The 16,095-nt window shown below is 45.1% G+C and overlaps 1 protein-coding gene across 1 annotated transcript in view; it reads left to right on the plus strand.

The window, feature by feature from the left end:
• Positions 1-16,095, plus strand: part of Gss (glutathione synthetase) — a 31,863-nt gene that overhangs the window by 13,919 nt on the left and 1,849 nt on the right. Inside the window, exons 3-11 of the mRNA XM_051192511.1 lie at positions 210-355; positions 2,805-2,880; positions 3,154-3,293; positions 3,951-4,067; positions 8,245-8,325; positions 8,415-8,492; positions 9,806-9,872; positions 13,473-13,667; positions 14,147-14,228. Of these exons, the coding sequence (XP_051048468.1) occupies positions 210-355; positions 2,805-2,880; positions 3,154-3,293; positions 3,951-4,067; positions 8,245-8,325; positions 8,415-8,492; positions 9,806-9,872; positions 13,473-13,667; positions 14,147-14,228 (982 nt within the window). The remainder of the gene's footprint in view (positions 1-209; positions 356-2,804; positions 2,881-3,153; positions 3,294-3,950; positions 4,068-8,244; positions 8,326-8,414; positions 8,493-9,805; positions 9,873-13,472; positions 13,668-14,146; positions 14,229-16,095) is intronic.

A 16,095-nucleotide genomic window follows, 5' to 3' on the forward strand; every position in this document is an offset into this window, starting at 1 on the left:
AGTAAGTTTTTATTTTGTTGTTTGCCTCCCATTTAAAGAAAATCCTGTAGAATTGTCACAGAACCTGAAAACTGTCATTGTACCCTCTCTTGCTGTTTTCCCACCTCTTCCCTTCCTGAAATTCGAGTGCTGTTCTGCGTAGGTCTGACTTTACAAGGAGATCGTCCATTCACAGTGCTCTGTCTCTGCCCCGTTTTCTCATTGATCAGGTGGTGACCTATGCCCCGTTCACGCTCTTCCCCTCACTGGTCCCTAGTGCTCTGCTGGAGCAGGCTTATGCTGTGCAAATGGATTTCAACATGCTGGTGGATGCTGTCAGCCAGAACCCGACCTTCCTGGAACAAACTCTGTCTAGGTACTAAGTGCTAAGGCCTCTGGCTGGGGTCAGGGAAACTAAAAGCTTGGGATGGGAAGGTTGTGGAGCCATGAGTTGTTGCTGTGTTAGCTAACTTGATGGAGTGGGAGCAGGTACCCCCGAGATGGAAAAAAATGTAGGAAAGGGGTGAGGAGAGCTGCCTTCTAATCCTGGCTCCAGTGCTCTTTGTATGACAGGCAAAAGGAAAGTCCTCAAAGCCTCGGCTTCTTAGTCTACAAAATGAGGTTGGCTGAGACCCAAGGTTACTGTGATTCTGTGATCAGTGAACCCTGCTTCCCATGACAAAAATCTCCATTGGGGAGGGAGGGCTGGAGATGGTGGGCACAGTGGTTAAGAGCACTTGTTGCTGCAGCAGAGGACCAGGGTTCAGTTCCCAGCACCCTCATGGTGGCTCACAGCCTTCCATAAGTTTAGTTCCAGGGATCCAGCACCCACTTCTGGCCTCCTTGGGACTAGATGACGTGTAGTTATACACACATGGGTGAAACATTTGTACACATAAAATGAAATAAAGTTTTAAAAAGGTCTGCATTTGGAATTTGGGAAATGACCTGGTTGAGGGAAAAAGAGTTTAGGGCTTTTAAAGTCAGATGTCCACTTATAAGCAAAGGCTCTTCTTTCCTCTATCCCTCCATTAGAAGGGTGCATTTAATGTTTTTAATAACCTTTTCTTGTCACCTATAGTCTCATATCTTTGGGTAGGACAAAATGCAGACTAAAGATACAAGTAGGTAGCCACTCCTTTGTCTCTTCTCCATAGATCTTTTCTCCCCACTTCAGGTCCTGATGCAAGTGAAATTACTTGGTTAAATTTGGAATTAAGTATAAATAGCTTATTTTAGAATTAAATGAATGTATGTATATATTTCTATATATACACATATATACATATATATACACACACATATATAATGTTTTATATATGTTCTTTATGTGTATAAGTGTGTTATCTATGATTAAAGTTTTCAATGGAAAACTAGATTATTTTCTTTCTCAGATGTGCTCTTTGGTAACAGGTTAAATGTGAGAAGGGATAATAATTATATTAAGTTTGGAAACCATTACCTTGTAGCCAACAATCTAGTGGGTCATGAATATGTGAACCCTGCTACCACCTTCTTTCTCTGGAAGGGCTTGTTTATGCTCACTACAAGCAACCTGGTTTAGCCCATTTACACTTGACAATGTGATTATGTGGGAGACTTGCTCCATTTCAGTAACTTAACTTAACCTTCCCTGTTCCTTTCTATACACACACACACACACACACACACACACACACACACACACACACTACCACCATCACAGCTAGGCACTAAGGGAAAACAACAGCCTAGAGCCTGAGGTTGAAAGGTATCTCCTCTTCAGCAAAGTGAAAATGTATCCTATTTTTCTAGGGGGCTAAAGCCCAGCTAGGGACTTTTTTCCTCACTAAGGGATAAGAAAGGTCCCAGAGAAAGAAGCCATCTTCTAGAGAGCCTTCAAGACAGCCACCTGCCTACTCCATTCGGCTCCACCACAGACTTCTATAACTAGATCAGCCTACCAGCCTGGCTTGGCTGGGGATAGAGTTTGCCCTAAATCTTGAGGAGCAGCAATGTGGTGTTAATGACTTGCAGACTACTCCTGGGCTTCTTCCTAAGGCCCCAGAAATCCATACTGGATGAGCCCCTAGCACACGTCACTTGTCACAGCAGCACACTGGGTTGAGATGATGAGCCCACTTAGACCTAGCCCCACCTTCATGTGGTCACTATCCCAACAGGAGAGATGACATTAGTTGTCATTTAATAAAGTGGAAATTGCATCTCTAGTCAGCTCTGTAAAGCAGACATTCACAGTGCTGTGGGAGCACCTGGAAAAGGGATCTGACATGGATAGTGAGGCTTCTCCAAGGAAATGGCATCACAGAAGGATTAACCAACGCAGTAGACCAGGGCAGGTGCCTTGGGCCTGAAAAACCTGCAGGCACATAGCATATGCTCTGGGGACTGTCATGGAGGAGGAGAGACTTTCCTGGGAGATGACCAGAGTGAAGAGGAAGCTATGGAGGCAGATGTCAGATGTCAGCCAGAAAACTCATCAGCCTTCAGTTATTCAAGAGGTTGAATTTTTAAAAGCTATATTGTGTCATTTACTTTTCCCCACAAGCCTGTTCTATAAGCAGTTCTTTTCCTCTTCACTTCCTAGGTGAACAAACTAAGAACCAGAAAGGGGATGGGATTCCCTGAGCTTGCCTCACAGTGGCTGGTAGAGCTTGGATTTGAACCCAGGTCATCTGGCTCTAGAGTAGATTATTAAGCACTGTTTCCTGCTTGATTGGAATGGGTATTCAAAATCTAGAAAGTATCTAGAAGTAGGTGGGCAGGGGTGGGACTCGGGGCCTCAAGGGTCTCTTTTGGCCTGGAAAATGTTCTTTTTTCTCTAGCACCATCAAAAAGGACGACTACACTGCCCGTCTCTTTGATATCTACAAGCAAGTGCTGAAAGAGGGCATTGCCCAGGTAACCACCCCTAGCCCTTCCTTTGTCTGGGCCTTCTCTCTCTTATCTCTGTATTTTGTTTTTACTAGAAGGGGACTCGGTCCGTTCTCATAGGACTCTACCCGACTGGTCTCTACTGGGCCTCCATACCAGAGACCAGTCCGAGGCTGACAGAGGGGTCCTTCTGGGTTTGGGGGTATTTGGTGGTCCTCCTTAGCTCTGCAGGGTGCAGTGTGGTAGACTTCCAGAGTCAGCTCCTGGGCTCGTGTCCTCAGCCTTCAGTTGTCTCCACAGACCGTGTTCCTGGGCCTGAATCGCTCAGATTACATGTTCCAGTGCAGCGCAGATGGCTCCAAAGCCCTGAAACAGATTGAAATCAACACTATCTCTGCCAGCTTTGGGGGCCTGGCCTCCCGGACTCCTGCTGTGCACCGGTGGGTTCCCAGGGCAGCTATGGAGCACATTTTGGGGACAAGGGTCTCCTTGTGTGACTGTACCTTCCTGGGCCCTGAGTCAGGGTTTCTCCATGCCTCCATCTCCCCCCCCCCCCCCCACGACAGTTTTCTACTTGAAATCAGGTCTTCTCTATGCCAGAGAAAGAAGAGGCCTCATGGCATGTTGGTCCCGCCCCTCGCTGGGCGGAGTAACACTCCAGGCTCAGAGTGATGCCTGCCAGGGGCCTGTGATAGGAGGATCCTGACATGTCTGAGTCCTGAGAGCAGTCCTGAACCCAAAGGACAGGGCATTCAGAAGCTTCTGTCTGAGAGCTGGGCCACAGTAGTGGTTTCCTAGCCATCAGGATGCCTCGGGTTATTACAATTCCATGTGGTCTGCAGCAGGGTTCCATATAGCACCTGAGGGGCTCCTGCTCCCTTAGAAACTGAATTGGGGTGGAGTGGCCACATGGGGCTCAGGACTCCTCTGGGCATGCACATCTAGGTAAGGGTATCTCAGTGCATCCCAGCTATGATGGATGCTTCAAGAATGGAGGTAAGGAGCCTTTAGGCACTTGGCTGTTCCTATATGTACGTATCTGTGAGTCATGGCAGAAGGGTATCCGTCCAATTACTGAGCAGCCTTTCTTCCACCAGACATGTTCTCAACATCCTGAAAAAGACCAAAGAAGCTGCCAAGATCCTCTCCAATAATCCCAGCAAGGGACTGGCCATGGGGATCGCCAAAGCCTGGGAGCTGTATGGCTCAGCTAAGTAAGAACATGGAAAGGTGGCAGTAGTATCCCACTTTAGTGTTAGCATTCATGGGTGGGGCAGCTTCTCCTTTGCTAGACATCAGTAGGGGACAAAGGGGTGTTTCTAGGAATAGAAACTCACACATTTAAGTGCCAAAAATATTTTAGTGGAGTTCTGGGTTTCCTTCTAAAGAAGAGATGCTAACTGTAACTTACTGTTTCCTTGTGGCATGAGGGTCATCGTGATGACAGACAGTGATTACATCTTGCTGTAAGGCATTGGTGCCACCTAGGGTTAGAAAGTGCCTGCACCTCTGGCTTTAAGTTCCCTTCCATTATCTGTAATGTTGGCTTCTTCAAAATCCACTTTTACATTTAACGCCGTCAGTGTGCTTGCAGTAGGAATCCTCTGCTGCTCTCCCTCTGCCTCCCAACTTGCTGTGGTTTGGGGGGAAAACAGGGATCCTGGTTCTTCTAATCATGTGTAAAAATCAAGAGGACCTCTTTGTAATATCAGTTTTGATCTGGGAGTTTTATGGTGTCCATTTTAACTGCTTAGAAGTGTTTTCTTTGCTTTCTTCCTATTTCTCAACCATGTTCCAGATGTGTGAAGATGCCAAGTAAGTGACTTTTAGATGGTTGAGAGGCCACCGCTAGCAGCTGCTCAGTGTGAGCACGGTTCACCTGTGCCTGGTGTCCACACGCAAGGCCTCATTGAGCTCTCAGAATGAGTGCTCTGAGGTGGTGCTTTTCCTCCTCCATCTCACAGATCAAAAAACCGAGGTTCAGAGAGGTGCAGCGACTTGCTTGAGTTCAGATGATAGTTGAACCCAGTGCTAAGCCCCTGGAACCTACATGAGTAATAGCACTGTCACTCCAAGCGAGCCTTCCTAGGCTTGCTAAGCCTCACTAAGTTCCAAGAAGCCTCAAGTCCCGGACATTTACAAGTTGGACAAACAGTATGCCCAGTAGAATCCTCCACCAGGTTCCGTTTTAAGAAAGTGATGTCAATGACAAGCACTGCAGAGGGAGTCTCCTGCCAGGCCAGGAGTGATGTGGAGAGAAAACACTGATATGCCCAGAGTTAGGCACTGGTGGGTAAGGGTGCTGTGGCCCTGAGCAGGTACTGGCTTTACCCTGTGAGAGTGGGTGAGGCTCATCTGCTGAGCAAGCACATGACCTTGGCACATCTTTTCTTTTCACTGAGGTTTTCTTTCTTTCTTTTTCTTGAGCTTGGCATGGTGATATGTTCCCTTAATCTCAGCACTCAGAAGGCAAAGGCAGGTGGGTCTCTGGCTTCAAGGCCAGCTTGGTCTATATAGAAAGTCCCAGGCCAGCCAACTCTATATATCAAGATCCTGTATCAAAAAAACAAAAACAAAACAAAAGAACAACCCCCACACACCTGTAAGTCCAGTACTCAGGAAGCTGAGATAGGAGGCTGGCTTTTTAGTTCAAAGCCAGTCTAAATTATATAGTCAGTGTCATACCAGGCATATACACCAAGACTCTGCCTCAAAAAAGAAACGTTTTTAGGAAAAAAAAATCTGAGAATTAAATTATAATTTTGTTTGATTTTTAAAATACTGTTTTTGTCATGCTGAGAATCAAATCTAGAGCCCGTGTGTGTCAGGAGGGCACTCCACCACTCAGCTACATCCCCAGCCTTGTTTGCTGTCTTGAGACAGGTCTTGTTACGTAGTCTACATTTATGTGCACCACAGTCCTGATTACAAAATTCTGATTTCAGTGGGGCTGGGGAGTAGGTTCAGAAGTTAAGAACATTTGTTGCTCTTGCAAAGGACCTGGGTTCTATTCCCATATGTGTGGTTCACAACCATCTGTAACATTATGATTTCAGTTAAACAAATACTTTCAAAACATAGGGCCCAGGGCTGGAGAGATGCCCAGAGGCTAAGAGTGACTCTTGATCTTCCAGAAGACATGAGTTTAATTCCCAGCATCCTTATAGGGTCACTTACAACCATCTGTATCTCTAGCTCTTCTGGCTTCTTAGGGCACCGGCATGTACATGGCATACAACCACAGAGTCATGCATGCATAAATAAAACTAAATCTTTAAGAAGACAACAACAGTAAAGTACAGGGCCTATAGTTAAGTAGAAGGATGATTATTGATATTAAAGGATTGGGACATCCTTTAATCTGATTAACACATCTACTTCATAGATGAGACAGTTAAGGCTCAGGGAAAGAAGCTGACTGACCTGCTCAAGGACACCACAAGTCACTGGCAGAGCTATGACTAAGATTGTTGGGTCCTTTCTCCCAGCCAGCATGCTATTTCTAGTTCACCTTCCTCAACGGACAACTTTCAGAGTCCTACAAAGTCCAGATTTCTCAGAGCTGAAGGCAATAGGAGTTAGAATGTGTTTTCTGAGTCTGGCCCCCATTGTTTGGCAAGTGCAAAGGCTGACTTAATTAGCCAGAGTACAAAATTCCGTTTTAACCCCCATCCTCCAGGCTTCCTCCTTTGCCTCTTCTTGGATGTGAGCCATCCTGGGCCAGATGCCATCCTTCCCAACCACCCCAAACACCCATGAGCCAAGTGGTTCAGGGTACAAAATGAAGAGCAAGCCCTTGGGCCTCTCAAGGCAAGATGGCTTCTGAAAAACCTCTTCCACTTTGTCTTGCAGGCCCCAGCGTAAAGTCAGCTTTCAGTTTAAATGTCCCATCTGTCCTCTTGACTTGAGGCAGGCTGGAAGAGAATTTAGCCAAGTAGAAAGAAGTCAGGTGAACACAGTTTAGAGTAAGAGGCTTGGCTAAGGTTGAAAAAAAGCCCAGGTAGATTAAGAGGCCGGTCAATGCAGGTCAGAATGTATGTTTAGAATACTAAATCAGAGTGCAAGCCCCTGCTTCTTTAAGGAATGTGTGGTAAACAGAGAGGAGCACTCAGTAAGCCTTAGTGATGCCGTTAACAGTGTGAGACCAAATGTGGCCCTATGGACATCACAGCCCGGCTGAGTGGTCCCCAGAGATGATGGCTTGTTTGTAGTTGACTCTGGAGAGTTCCATTTAGCTCTTCTGGTTTTTCATGTAAGAACTCCTCTCTTGGATGAGATCCTTTACTGGCTGATAGTGCAGTCATTAGCATCTGACACCAGCACTGTTGTTGATTTACAAAACATTCTTCAGTGTTTATTCTCCCAGACAGATTTTTTAATCACTGTGCTAGGGCTGCTGTTGTTTAAGATAAGATTTTGTGTAGCCCAGGCCAGTCTTGTTTTTCAGAATAGGTTTTTTTTTTCTTTTCTTTTTTCTTTTCTGTTTTCATAGCTGTCCTGGAACTCACTTTGAACTCAAGAGACTTGCCTGCCTCTGCCTCCCAAGTGCTGGGATTAAAGTCATGGGCCGCCACTGACCCAGGCCAGTCTTGAACTCCTAATTCTCTTGCCTTCACTGCCTGAATGTGCCATCGTACATGGCTCAGAATGTGTTCTAGGGGGAAAAATGGGTGAGGTTAGATGGTTTTAAATCTAAATTTTAAGTTGTACAGTTATTTGACATAATTACAATATTTCATCTTCCCATAAACACCAGACAAGAGAGGCCTCCTTCCTCCCCCCCCCCAAAAATCTTCTGTTTTAAAGAAATATGCTGTTGCCTCAGGCGATCCTAATTGAGGCATCATCTGTTTTTGCAGAGAAGCTATGTTCTATCTCTGCCTGTCTCTCTATCTGCTGTCTTGTGTGTACATGCATATGGAGGCCAAGTCAACACCTAGTGTGTTCTTCAGTCTTTCTCCATCTTAGTTTTGAGGCATAGTCTCATTAAACTTGGAGCTCACCAATTTGCCTAGGCTAGCTTGCCAGCAAGTTCCAGGGATCCTCGTCTGGGCTTCCCCAGCAATGGAATGACAGACATGCTACCTACCCTTTTTTTTTTTTTTTTTTTTTTTTAAAGTGAGTTCTGGAGCTCAAACTCAGGTCTTTATTTTTTACTACCTACTGAGTCACCTCCTCAGTCCCTCCTTTCCCTTTTGACACAGGATCTTGCTATGTAGCCCAGACTGGCCTCAAATTCACGGTCTTTTTGCCCCCACCCCACCCCAAGTGCTGGGATTGCAGCCTGCATGAGCAGGACTCCTGAGGAGCTGTGCTCCTACCTCACTGTAAGGGAGTGGCAGGAAGGACAAGTTCTGTAGCGGCCCCTGCTCACTTGTGCTCTTCCTCCAGTGCTGTGGTGCTGCTGATCGCTCAAGAGAAAGAAAGGAACATATTTGACCAGCGTGCCATAGAGAATGAGCTACTGGACAGGCAAGTAGAGGAAGAGACCTTCAGGTGTGGCCCCAAGTGGGAGGGCCATTCAGAACACCGCACCTCTGATTCTCACCTCTCTTTCCCAGGAACATCCACGTGATCCGTCGAAGGTTTGAAGACGTCTCTGAGAGGGGTTCTCTAGACCAAAACCGAAGGTTGTTCATGTAAGCATCCCCAAGAAGCCACTAGACAGCTGGGTTAAAAACCTCTCTTGATACCTCCTGTCACTAAAGAGCTTTTCTTCTGGGAAATATGATAGCTTGTTTTCTTTCTCCTAATTTCTGAAATACCTCATTTTTTCCAGGAAATTTTAGAAATGCCTAGCCACGCTCTGCTTCTAACGGGATATATCAGAGCTGTTGACCTTCTGTATAAGGTCATCATCATTTTTCAAGATAACCTTAGGTTTCCATATAGAACCCTGAGAATTAAAAGTCTTCTTGGTTCTCTTTGTGGCTGGTTGACAGGCCTGAGCAGTTGGGCTGGGTGGGTAGGGTTCCAGGCTCATTCTAATCCATCTGGTTACCACTCTTTGGTTTGTAGTCTTCTAAGCCAGGCCATAGTTTTCTCATGGGCCACCACACTGTAGATTTAGTACAACATATTGGGTTGGCACTGTAACTCACATAGTTAGACCTATCCAGGGCTTGTCATGACGACACATGCCTTTAGTTTCAACACTGAGGCTGCAGATCTTTGAATTCTAGGCCTGCCTGGTTTACATAGAAAGTTCCAGGTACATAGAACACTACATAGTGAGAGCCAGTGTAAAAACCAAAGACTGTAGCCAGGTGTGATGGCACACATTTATAATTCTAACAATTGAGAAGTGGAAGCAGGAACTTCAGGGTTCTGGGTCATTCTCAGGTGTAAAGTGAGATCAAGGTAAAGTGGGATATAAGAGGCCCTGTCTCAAAAAACACAGTTAAAAAAAAAAGTTAAGAGCCTCCATAGACTTTCACAATCCCACTTCAGATATTTCAACATGCGCTGTTATCATAACAAAACAAGTAGCTAGTTTCCTTTTTAGATAAGCTAGATAATATGAAATAGGCCAAGGGGAAGGGAAAGGGGAAGAACGTATTTTACTGAGTAAAGTTTTTGTACATCCCCACCACCATTTTATTAGACTGTCTGATTTCTGCTACTTCAAGCAGCAGAAATACAAAATTAGTTATGTTTTGCTAATCATGGCAATATGATTCTGTCACCCAAAAATTTAGATATGTGTGTCTTTAATTTTACCTATGCTAACCTTCTTGTTTCCCTCTAGAATATTATAAAGCACCGTATGCTACATACCTATTTTTAATAGAAGTACAGTTTCTGCTCTCACTAATTTTAGTGAACCCCTCCCTGCCCAGGCTTACCTTATGGACTGCCACGTTCACTTTGATGTACCCTGAAATAGACTGAACCCCCAAACACATCAGTAATAATTTCATACAGAAGTTTTTGTTTCATCCCTGTGTTTCAGGGATGGCCAGGAAGTTGCTGTGGTTTACTTCCGAGATGGCTACATGCCCAGTCAGTATAATCCACAGGTTGGTATTTTTCTATTAGACCATTCTCTCCCTCCAGGGACCTTTCAGAGCTCCACAGAAACCCAGCTCAGGCACCACAACCATGCTTGACTCTTTCTCAGGGGACCGCTGCTGGAAACGCCTTTCTTCTTGCAGGCTTTGCATTACCTTTCACTCTACAAGGTCTTTAGAGTCTGAATCCTCAGGAATCTATCTGTAATGTTTTAGCTATTCACACATTTTCTGGAGATATGTTGGTCAACAAACTGCTGACTTCCACAGTGTAATTTTGAGCTACCCAATTTAACAACTCTGAATAAAGATCTGGGAAGAGAGGTGTACAGTCAGCCTTCACTAGCTGAATTCCAGGCCACCCACCTTAATTCGTTCTTTTCTGTGGCTTTTTCTTCCAGTAGGGAGGAGCAAGCCCTTCCTTTGTAGCCCAGGCTGATCTGAAACTCTCTGCAGCCTCAAATACTTGGCAGTCTCTTCCCTCAGCCCCTAGATGCTGACAGTACAGGTGTAACTCATCATGCCCAGCTCCCCTGACCCATGTTTATTTTCCTTAGCTCTCATTTATCTGAATCAAAAAAGCTTTTTAAAAGTAGATTTAAAATTTTTTTATTTCATGTGTGTTGGTGTTTTGCCTGCATGTGAATCTGTATGAAGGTGCTATGTCCTCTAGAACTGGAGTTATGGCCGTGTGGGTGCTGGGAATTGAACCTGGGTCCTCTGGAAGAGCAGCCAGTGCTCTTAACCACTGAACTATCTCTCCAGCCCTCAGAAAGGTTTTTCTATTTGTTTGTTGTTTGTTTTATCGTGGTCTCGTTTATGTTCATCGTCTCGTTTATGTTCATGGCAATCCTCGTCTGCTAACTACCACATAGTTTCAAAAAATTACTTTCTATACATTTTAACTCTTACATCCATCCTATGAGACTTATAATTGTCCCCATTACACAGATGAGGAAACTAAGGTTTGGAGCCATGCAGAGGCTTGTTTAACATGCCACAAGAATTTCCTGGGATTTCTGACTCAGACCATTGCATTCTGAATGTGCTATTCTTCTCTCCCACTGTTAGCATCTGTATCATGGAGGAAAGGCTGAATAGCCCTGCTTTCCTGGATTTAAAAAAAGAAACAAGGGCTGGGGAGAGATTCAGCAGTCAGGAGCACTGCCTGCTCTTGTAGAGGACTCAGGTTTGGTTCTCAACCACATGGCAGTTTATTACCATTTATAACTCCAGTTCCAGGAGATCCAGTGCCCTTTTCTGGCCTCCACAGGTACCAGGCACACACAGTACACATACATGCATACAGAAAACACTCACATACATAAGGTAAAAATAAATCTTTTTAAAAAGACTTAATAAAAGAAGCTATGAAATACTCTGGGTGGTAATCCAGAGTCAAGACTGTGAGTAACTTTCCCATCCCCTCCTGGCTCTCAGCTTCTGAAAGCCACATCTCAAGCTACACTAGAAAATGAAGGGACCCCTGTGAGATTTATAGTTCACTTAGGGTTCCTGGGGACTGAGCTCTATGGGAGACAGCTCTACGGAAGGACAGATTTAGGGAAAGTCCTTTTGACCAGAGAAGTGGTTAGAGTACTGAAAACTTGCTGACTAGAGAAGAGAAATGGATTCAAGATTCAGAACAGGGAGGCAGAGGAGCAGGTGGTGCACTAACGCAGGAAAGGAAGTCCCTTGTGTAGAGAAGCTTGTCTGTGCTTTAACGTGGACATAGAGGTACAAGGTTTTATGACTTCTTAGATGGCACTTGGGTTTGACTTTTGCTTTCTCTGCTTCTATGAGGTGTTTTTGAGTCTTATCTTATATTGTGGGCTTCTATGACTCTGCCCAGAACAGCAGGCCAGGAATTAGGATCAGGCTGTCTACTCCCATGGACAGCTGTGGGTGGGTGGATGGAACAACCTTGATCCAGCAGTGGACAGGTGTCTATAATTTGGACAAGGGCAATTTTCTACCCAGTGCCTGAAGATGGGGACCAGAGTTTCCCTGTGTCTTGTATTCTAAGCTTCTACTACAACAAGACTACTCAACCTGTGATTAGCCAGCTGCAGCCCTTTGTTCACATAATCCTGTTTGCCTGAGGACCCATTCTCCAGTGGGTTTCACCTGTCAGACTGCCTATTGTCAGGGAATTTCTCAAATTGCACCTCACTGAGTAACAATAACACATACTGAGTACTGTAAAGTGTCAGAAACTACCTTGCTGTGGGAACAACAGAAAACAAGGTAGACACTAAGGGTCTCTGGTAAATACACAGCTTGGTCACAGAGATGGGCACCAGAAAGAAAAACAACAGACAAATGATTCTTTGAGTTTTGGTTTTGCTGTTTATTGAGACAGACTCATATTCTATAGCCCAGGCTGCCCTGGAACTCATTATTGTAACTGACCCACGTTGTGCTCAAGACCTTACTGAACCACTTGAGTGTTAGCATTACAAATATGTAATACTATACACTGAATGTTAGCATTACAAATCAAATATGTAATACTGTACCCAGCTTGGGGGGGGGTTCCCTAGTTGAGATGTAATTGCCTTTGACAGAACAGGATGAAAAGATAATGTGGAGAACCCCACATTAAGTATAATGGCCAGGGGGAAAGTAACTAAACCGAGGCTTGAGGATGTGAAGGGTGTAACTATCTATGGAAAAAGGTGAAAGGCAGAGAATTTTGGGCAAAAGAAAAGGGTACATAAAAGGCCCTGGAGAAGGAATGAAATTTGATAATTGCAGACTTGTTTGGCTAGAATGTGGGAGTCAGTAGTTGGGGTGGGGTAGCTGGAAGCAGCAGCATGAGATGAAAAACCACGGGGAACTCAGTCTCACAGGGATCTTGTAGGTCATGGTAAGGAATGGACTTTATTTGATAAAAGGCCACAGATTATATGGTTAACCCGATTATTAAGTGTTTGTTTTTATTTGGAACACAATAAGAAGCTAAGCTTAGAATCAAGTGTCCCATGCCCTTCAAACCTTATCCAGCCAGGTGTGGTGGCACGTGTTTATAATCCCAGCACTCAGGAAGTTCCAGGCCAGCCTGGGTTCCATAACCAGATCCTGTTTAAAAAGTGACAAATCTAGCACTCTGAAGGCTGAGATAGGAGGACAGCTCAGGCTCTCTAGGGAGTTACAGGCCAGCCTGGCTACCAAGTAAGACTCTCTCAAGAGATAGGATGGGTGAAAGAGAGAGGGATGTGGGAAGAAAAACTCACCAATTTTCCTATGCTCTTACAAAATGTCTGCTGTATGTGGTGGCTGGCACCTTTAAACCCAAGACTCAGACAGAGGCAAATGGATCTCTGTGAATCTGAGGCCAGCCTGTTCTATATAGCAAGAAGTTTCAGGCCAGACAAGGCTACACAGAGACTTAGTCCCTCCTCCCCAAAGCCATTTCTTTGTTAGCATTTCCCATTTAATTGTGAACTTGTATTAGTTTGCCTTTACAAACTCCCTAAAGGCAAGAATCCTGCAGACTGCAGGGTCATGCCTGCCTCACAAGGGTGTTGTAATGATAGCGTGAAGATTAAAAGGCACAGTGCTTGGCACCTGTTCAGTAAAGGCACTTTGGTTTTATTACCTCTGCAGAACTGGGAAGCGCGCCTTCTGCTAGAGAGATCATGCGCTGCCAAGTGTCCAGACATTGCCACACAGCTGGCTGGGACTAAGAAGGTGCAGCAGGAACTGAGCAGGGTGGGCCTCCTGGAAGTGCTGCTCCCAGGCCAGCCTGAGGCTGTGGCCCGCCTCCGTGCCACCTTTGCTGGCCTCTATTCATTGGACATGGTATGTAGTGGGGTTTTTGTTTTTTGTTTTTGTTTTTTTTTTTTCCCCTACCATAGGCCCCATAGCAGAGACCTGGACCTAAATGTGTTGGGAAGGGTGCAGTACAGCCAGCTTTCAAGTTGGCATTATGATTCACATCTTGGTGCTCTGATGCCTGTGAGCCTTGAGGTCAGAATTTGGGAGCTAAAATCTATTCCCTCAGCAATGCTTGTGATAATGGTGGAAACCCAGAGAAACGGCTAAGGAGAGCAGGAGAGTTAGGGAACATCAGTACCCACTCTCCAGGCTCTTTGCAGGGTCTTAGAGACTGTTTTATGTTTAGTGCTTTAAGGGAGTTAATGGTCACATCCAGATTGGAGTGTCTAGCCTAAAGGAACAGTCATTTTCCCCACTGTCCCTGATGCCACTCTGCATGACCAGCAGGTCCTCAGCTGCCTCATTAGCCTGAATTCTAGAGACTACTTTCTGTCTCCTGTCAGGGTGAAGAAGGGGACCAGGCCATTGCTGAAGCCCTTGCTGCTCCTAGCCACTTTGTGCTGAAGCCCCAGAGAGAGGGCGGAGGTAGGTGAATCTCCTTTGTAGAGCTGCCCAGTGAAGGCTCTGTTGCCAGTGCTTATTAGCATTTGATGTGGATACAGTCTCAGGCCTAGAGGTTACAAGAGGTTACAAGAGAACACATCCCAGCATGGAGCATATCTCCCAGCACCTTGGAAGCAAGCCCTGTGGATACAAAGGGATTAGATGGACAGCCTTAGTTTGTAAGATTAAAGAAAAACAGAATGGGTGCACACTGGAAGGTCTAAGGGGACACCTGGCTGTATTCCTGTTTACTGTGAAACTCCTTGAGCACAGGGATCATGTTTACCCTACAGACTTGATTTTCTACTTGGGTCTTAAGGGACCCAAGATAGGAGTTTTCCAGATAGAAAAGGGGGGAGATCATTCCAAACTGAAGACTATTTAAGCAAAAACAGTGGACCATGAAAACATGGGCTGGGGTAGAGGTTGATAAAGCTAGAGTTGGAGATGGCAGGAATATGGGCTGGGAGTGACTGTTGGGGACTTGATTATAAAGAGCACTGATAATATTTCAGGAAATTTGGGGTAGGGGAGATGGCTCAGTCAATAAAAGTGTTTACTATTCAAGCACTGGATCCCTACCACCATCCCCACCCCGACTCCGCATTAAAGTCAAGCATGATGTCAGGCATCTCTCCCTCTAGGTCTTGGGGGTAGAGGGCAGAGGAAAGCAAATCCTGGAGGCCCACTAGCTAGCCAGTTTAGCTGAAACTGGGCTCAGTGAGAGGCCCTGTCTCAGAAAGTAAAGCTGAGAGCAATTGAAGACGATATTGGTATCTACCTCCACGTGTATGTGCATGTGTGAACACACACATAGACACAAATATGTGCTATAAACTGTATTTTATCATAACTAAGGTAGGAAGCCATTAAAGTTTTAAATGGACACATGAACTATCCAGGATCCAAGTAGGTTTAGCAGTGATGAAAACTTGTAAAGCTTAGTGCATCAGCCTTTTATAGATTCATTGGAATGAGAGTAGATATTTGTGTCTGAGACCATGGAAGAACCTTCATACCATTGTCAAGAAGATCTATGGGGAGGCCCAGGATAGCTAGAGCTATGACAATAAAGAGCTTAGATGGAGACATTTCTGAGTCGGTAACAAAGGTAACAGGGAGAGTGAACTTAAATCGGACTCAGGGATGCCTTTTGTTTTATTAGGAGTAGGAAGATTCAGGAGAAGCAAGTTCTAGCAGAAGCAGATTTCCATTTAGATGTGCTGACTTTGCAGTAGAGACCTGTGATATATGCTTCTAATTTCTAGAACAAAGAGCATGAATTAAAAGATTTGAGAGTGATACAGTGTAGATGATACCTTAGGAATAGAAGTACATAGAGGGTAGAGCAAGGCTAGAGAATTCCTAGACAACCTCAGCATCTTTGTGTGTGTGTGTTCGTTCACATAGGTGCATACAATACATGTGGATGCCAGAGGTTGCTATCGTAACTCTATTGCTCGCCACCGGTTTTTTTTTTTTTTTTTTTTTTTTGGTAGTCTGTCACTGAACTTGGAACTCATCAACTAACTAAACTAGCAGCTAGCCAGCAAGCTCTGACTCCGCCTTCTACTTCCCTGGCATAGGAGAGTGCTACAGATGCACACGCCCATACCTAGCTTTATGTGGGTGCTGGGGATCAGAACTCAGATCTTTGTGCTTGCACAATTTAACACTTTACAGACTAAGCCATCTTCCCAGGCCCAGAGAACCCCAACATTTAAGAAGAGAAGGGATCAGTAATGGCGGCTGAGAAGAAATGTCCGTAGATGAGGCAAACCAGGCAGAACAGTGGGGTGACAGGTGTGTTCATGTGTTAAGATGACCTTTCCTTCTCAGAAGCCAGATA

Source organism: Phodopus roborovskii, unplaced genomic scaffold, assembly GCF_943737965.1.
Source record: "Phodopus roborovskii unplaced genomic scaffold, PHOROB, whole genome shotgun sequence".
NCBI lineage: Eukaryota > Metazoa > Chordata > Mammalia > Rodentia > Cricetidae > Phodopus > Phodopus roborovskii.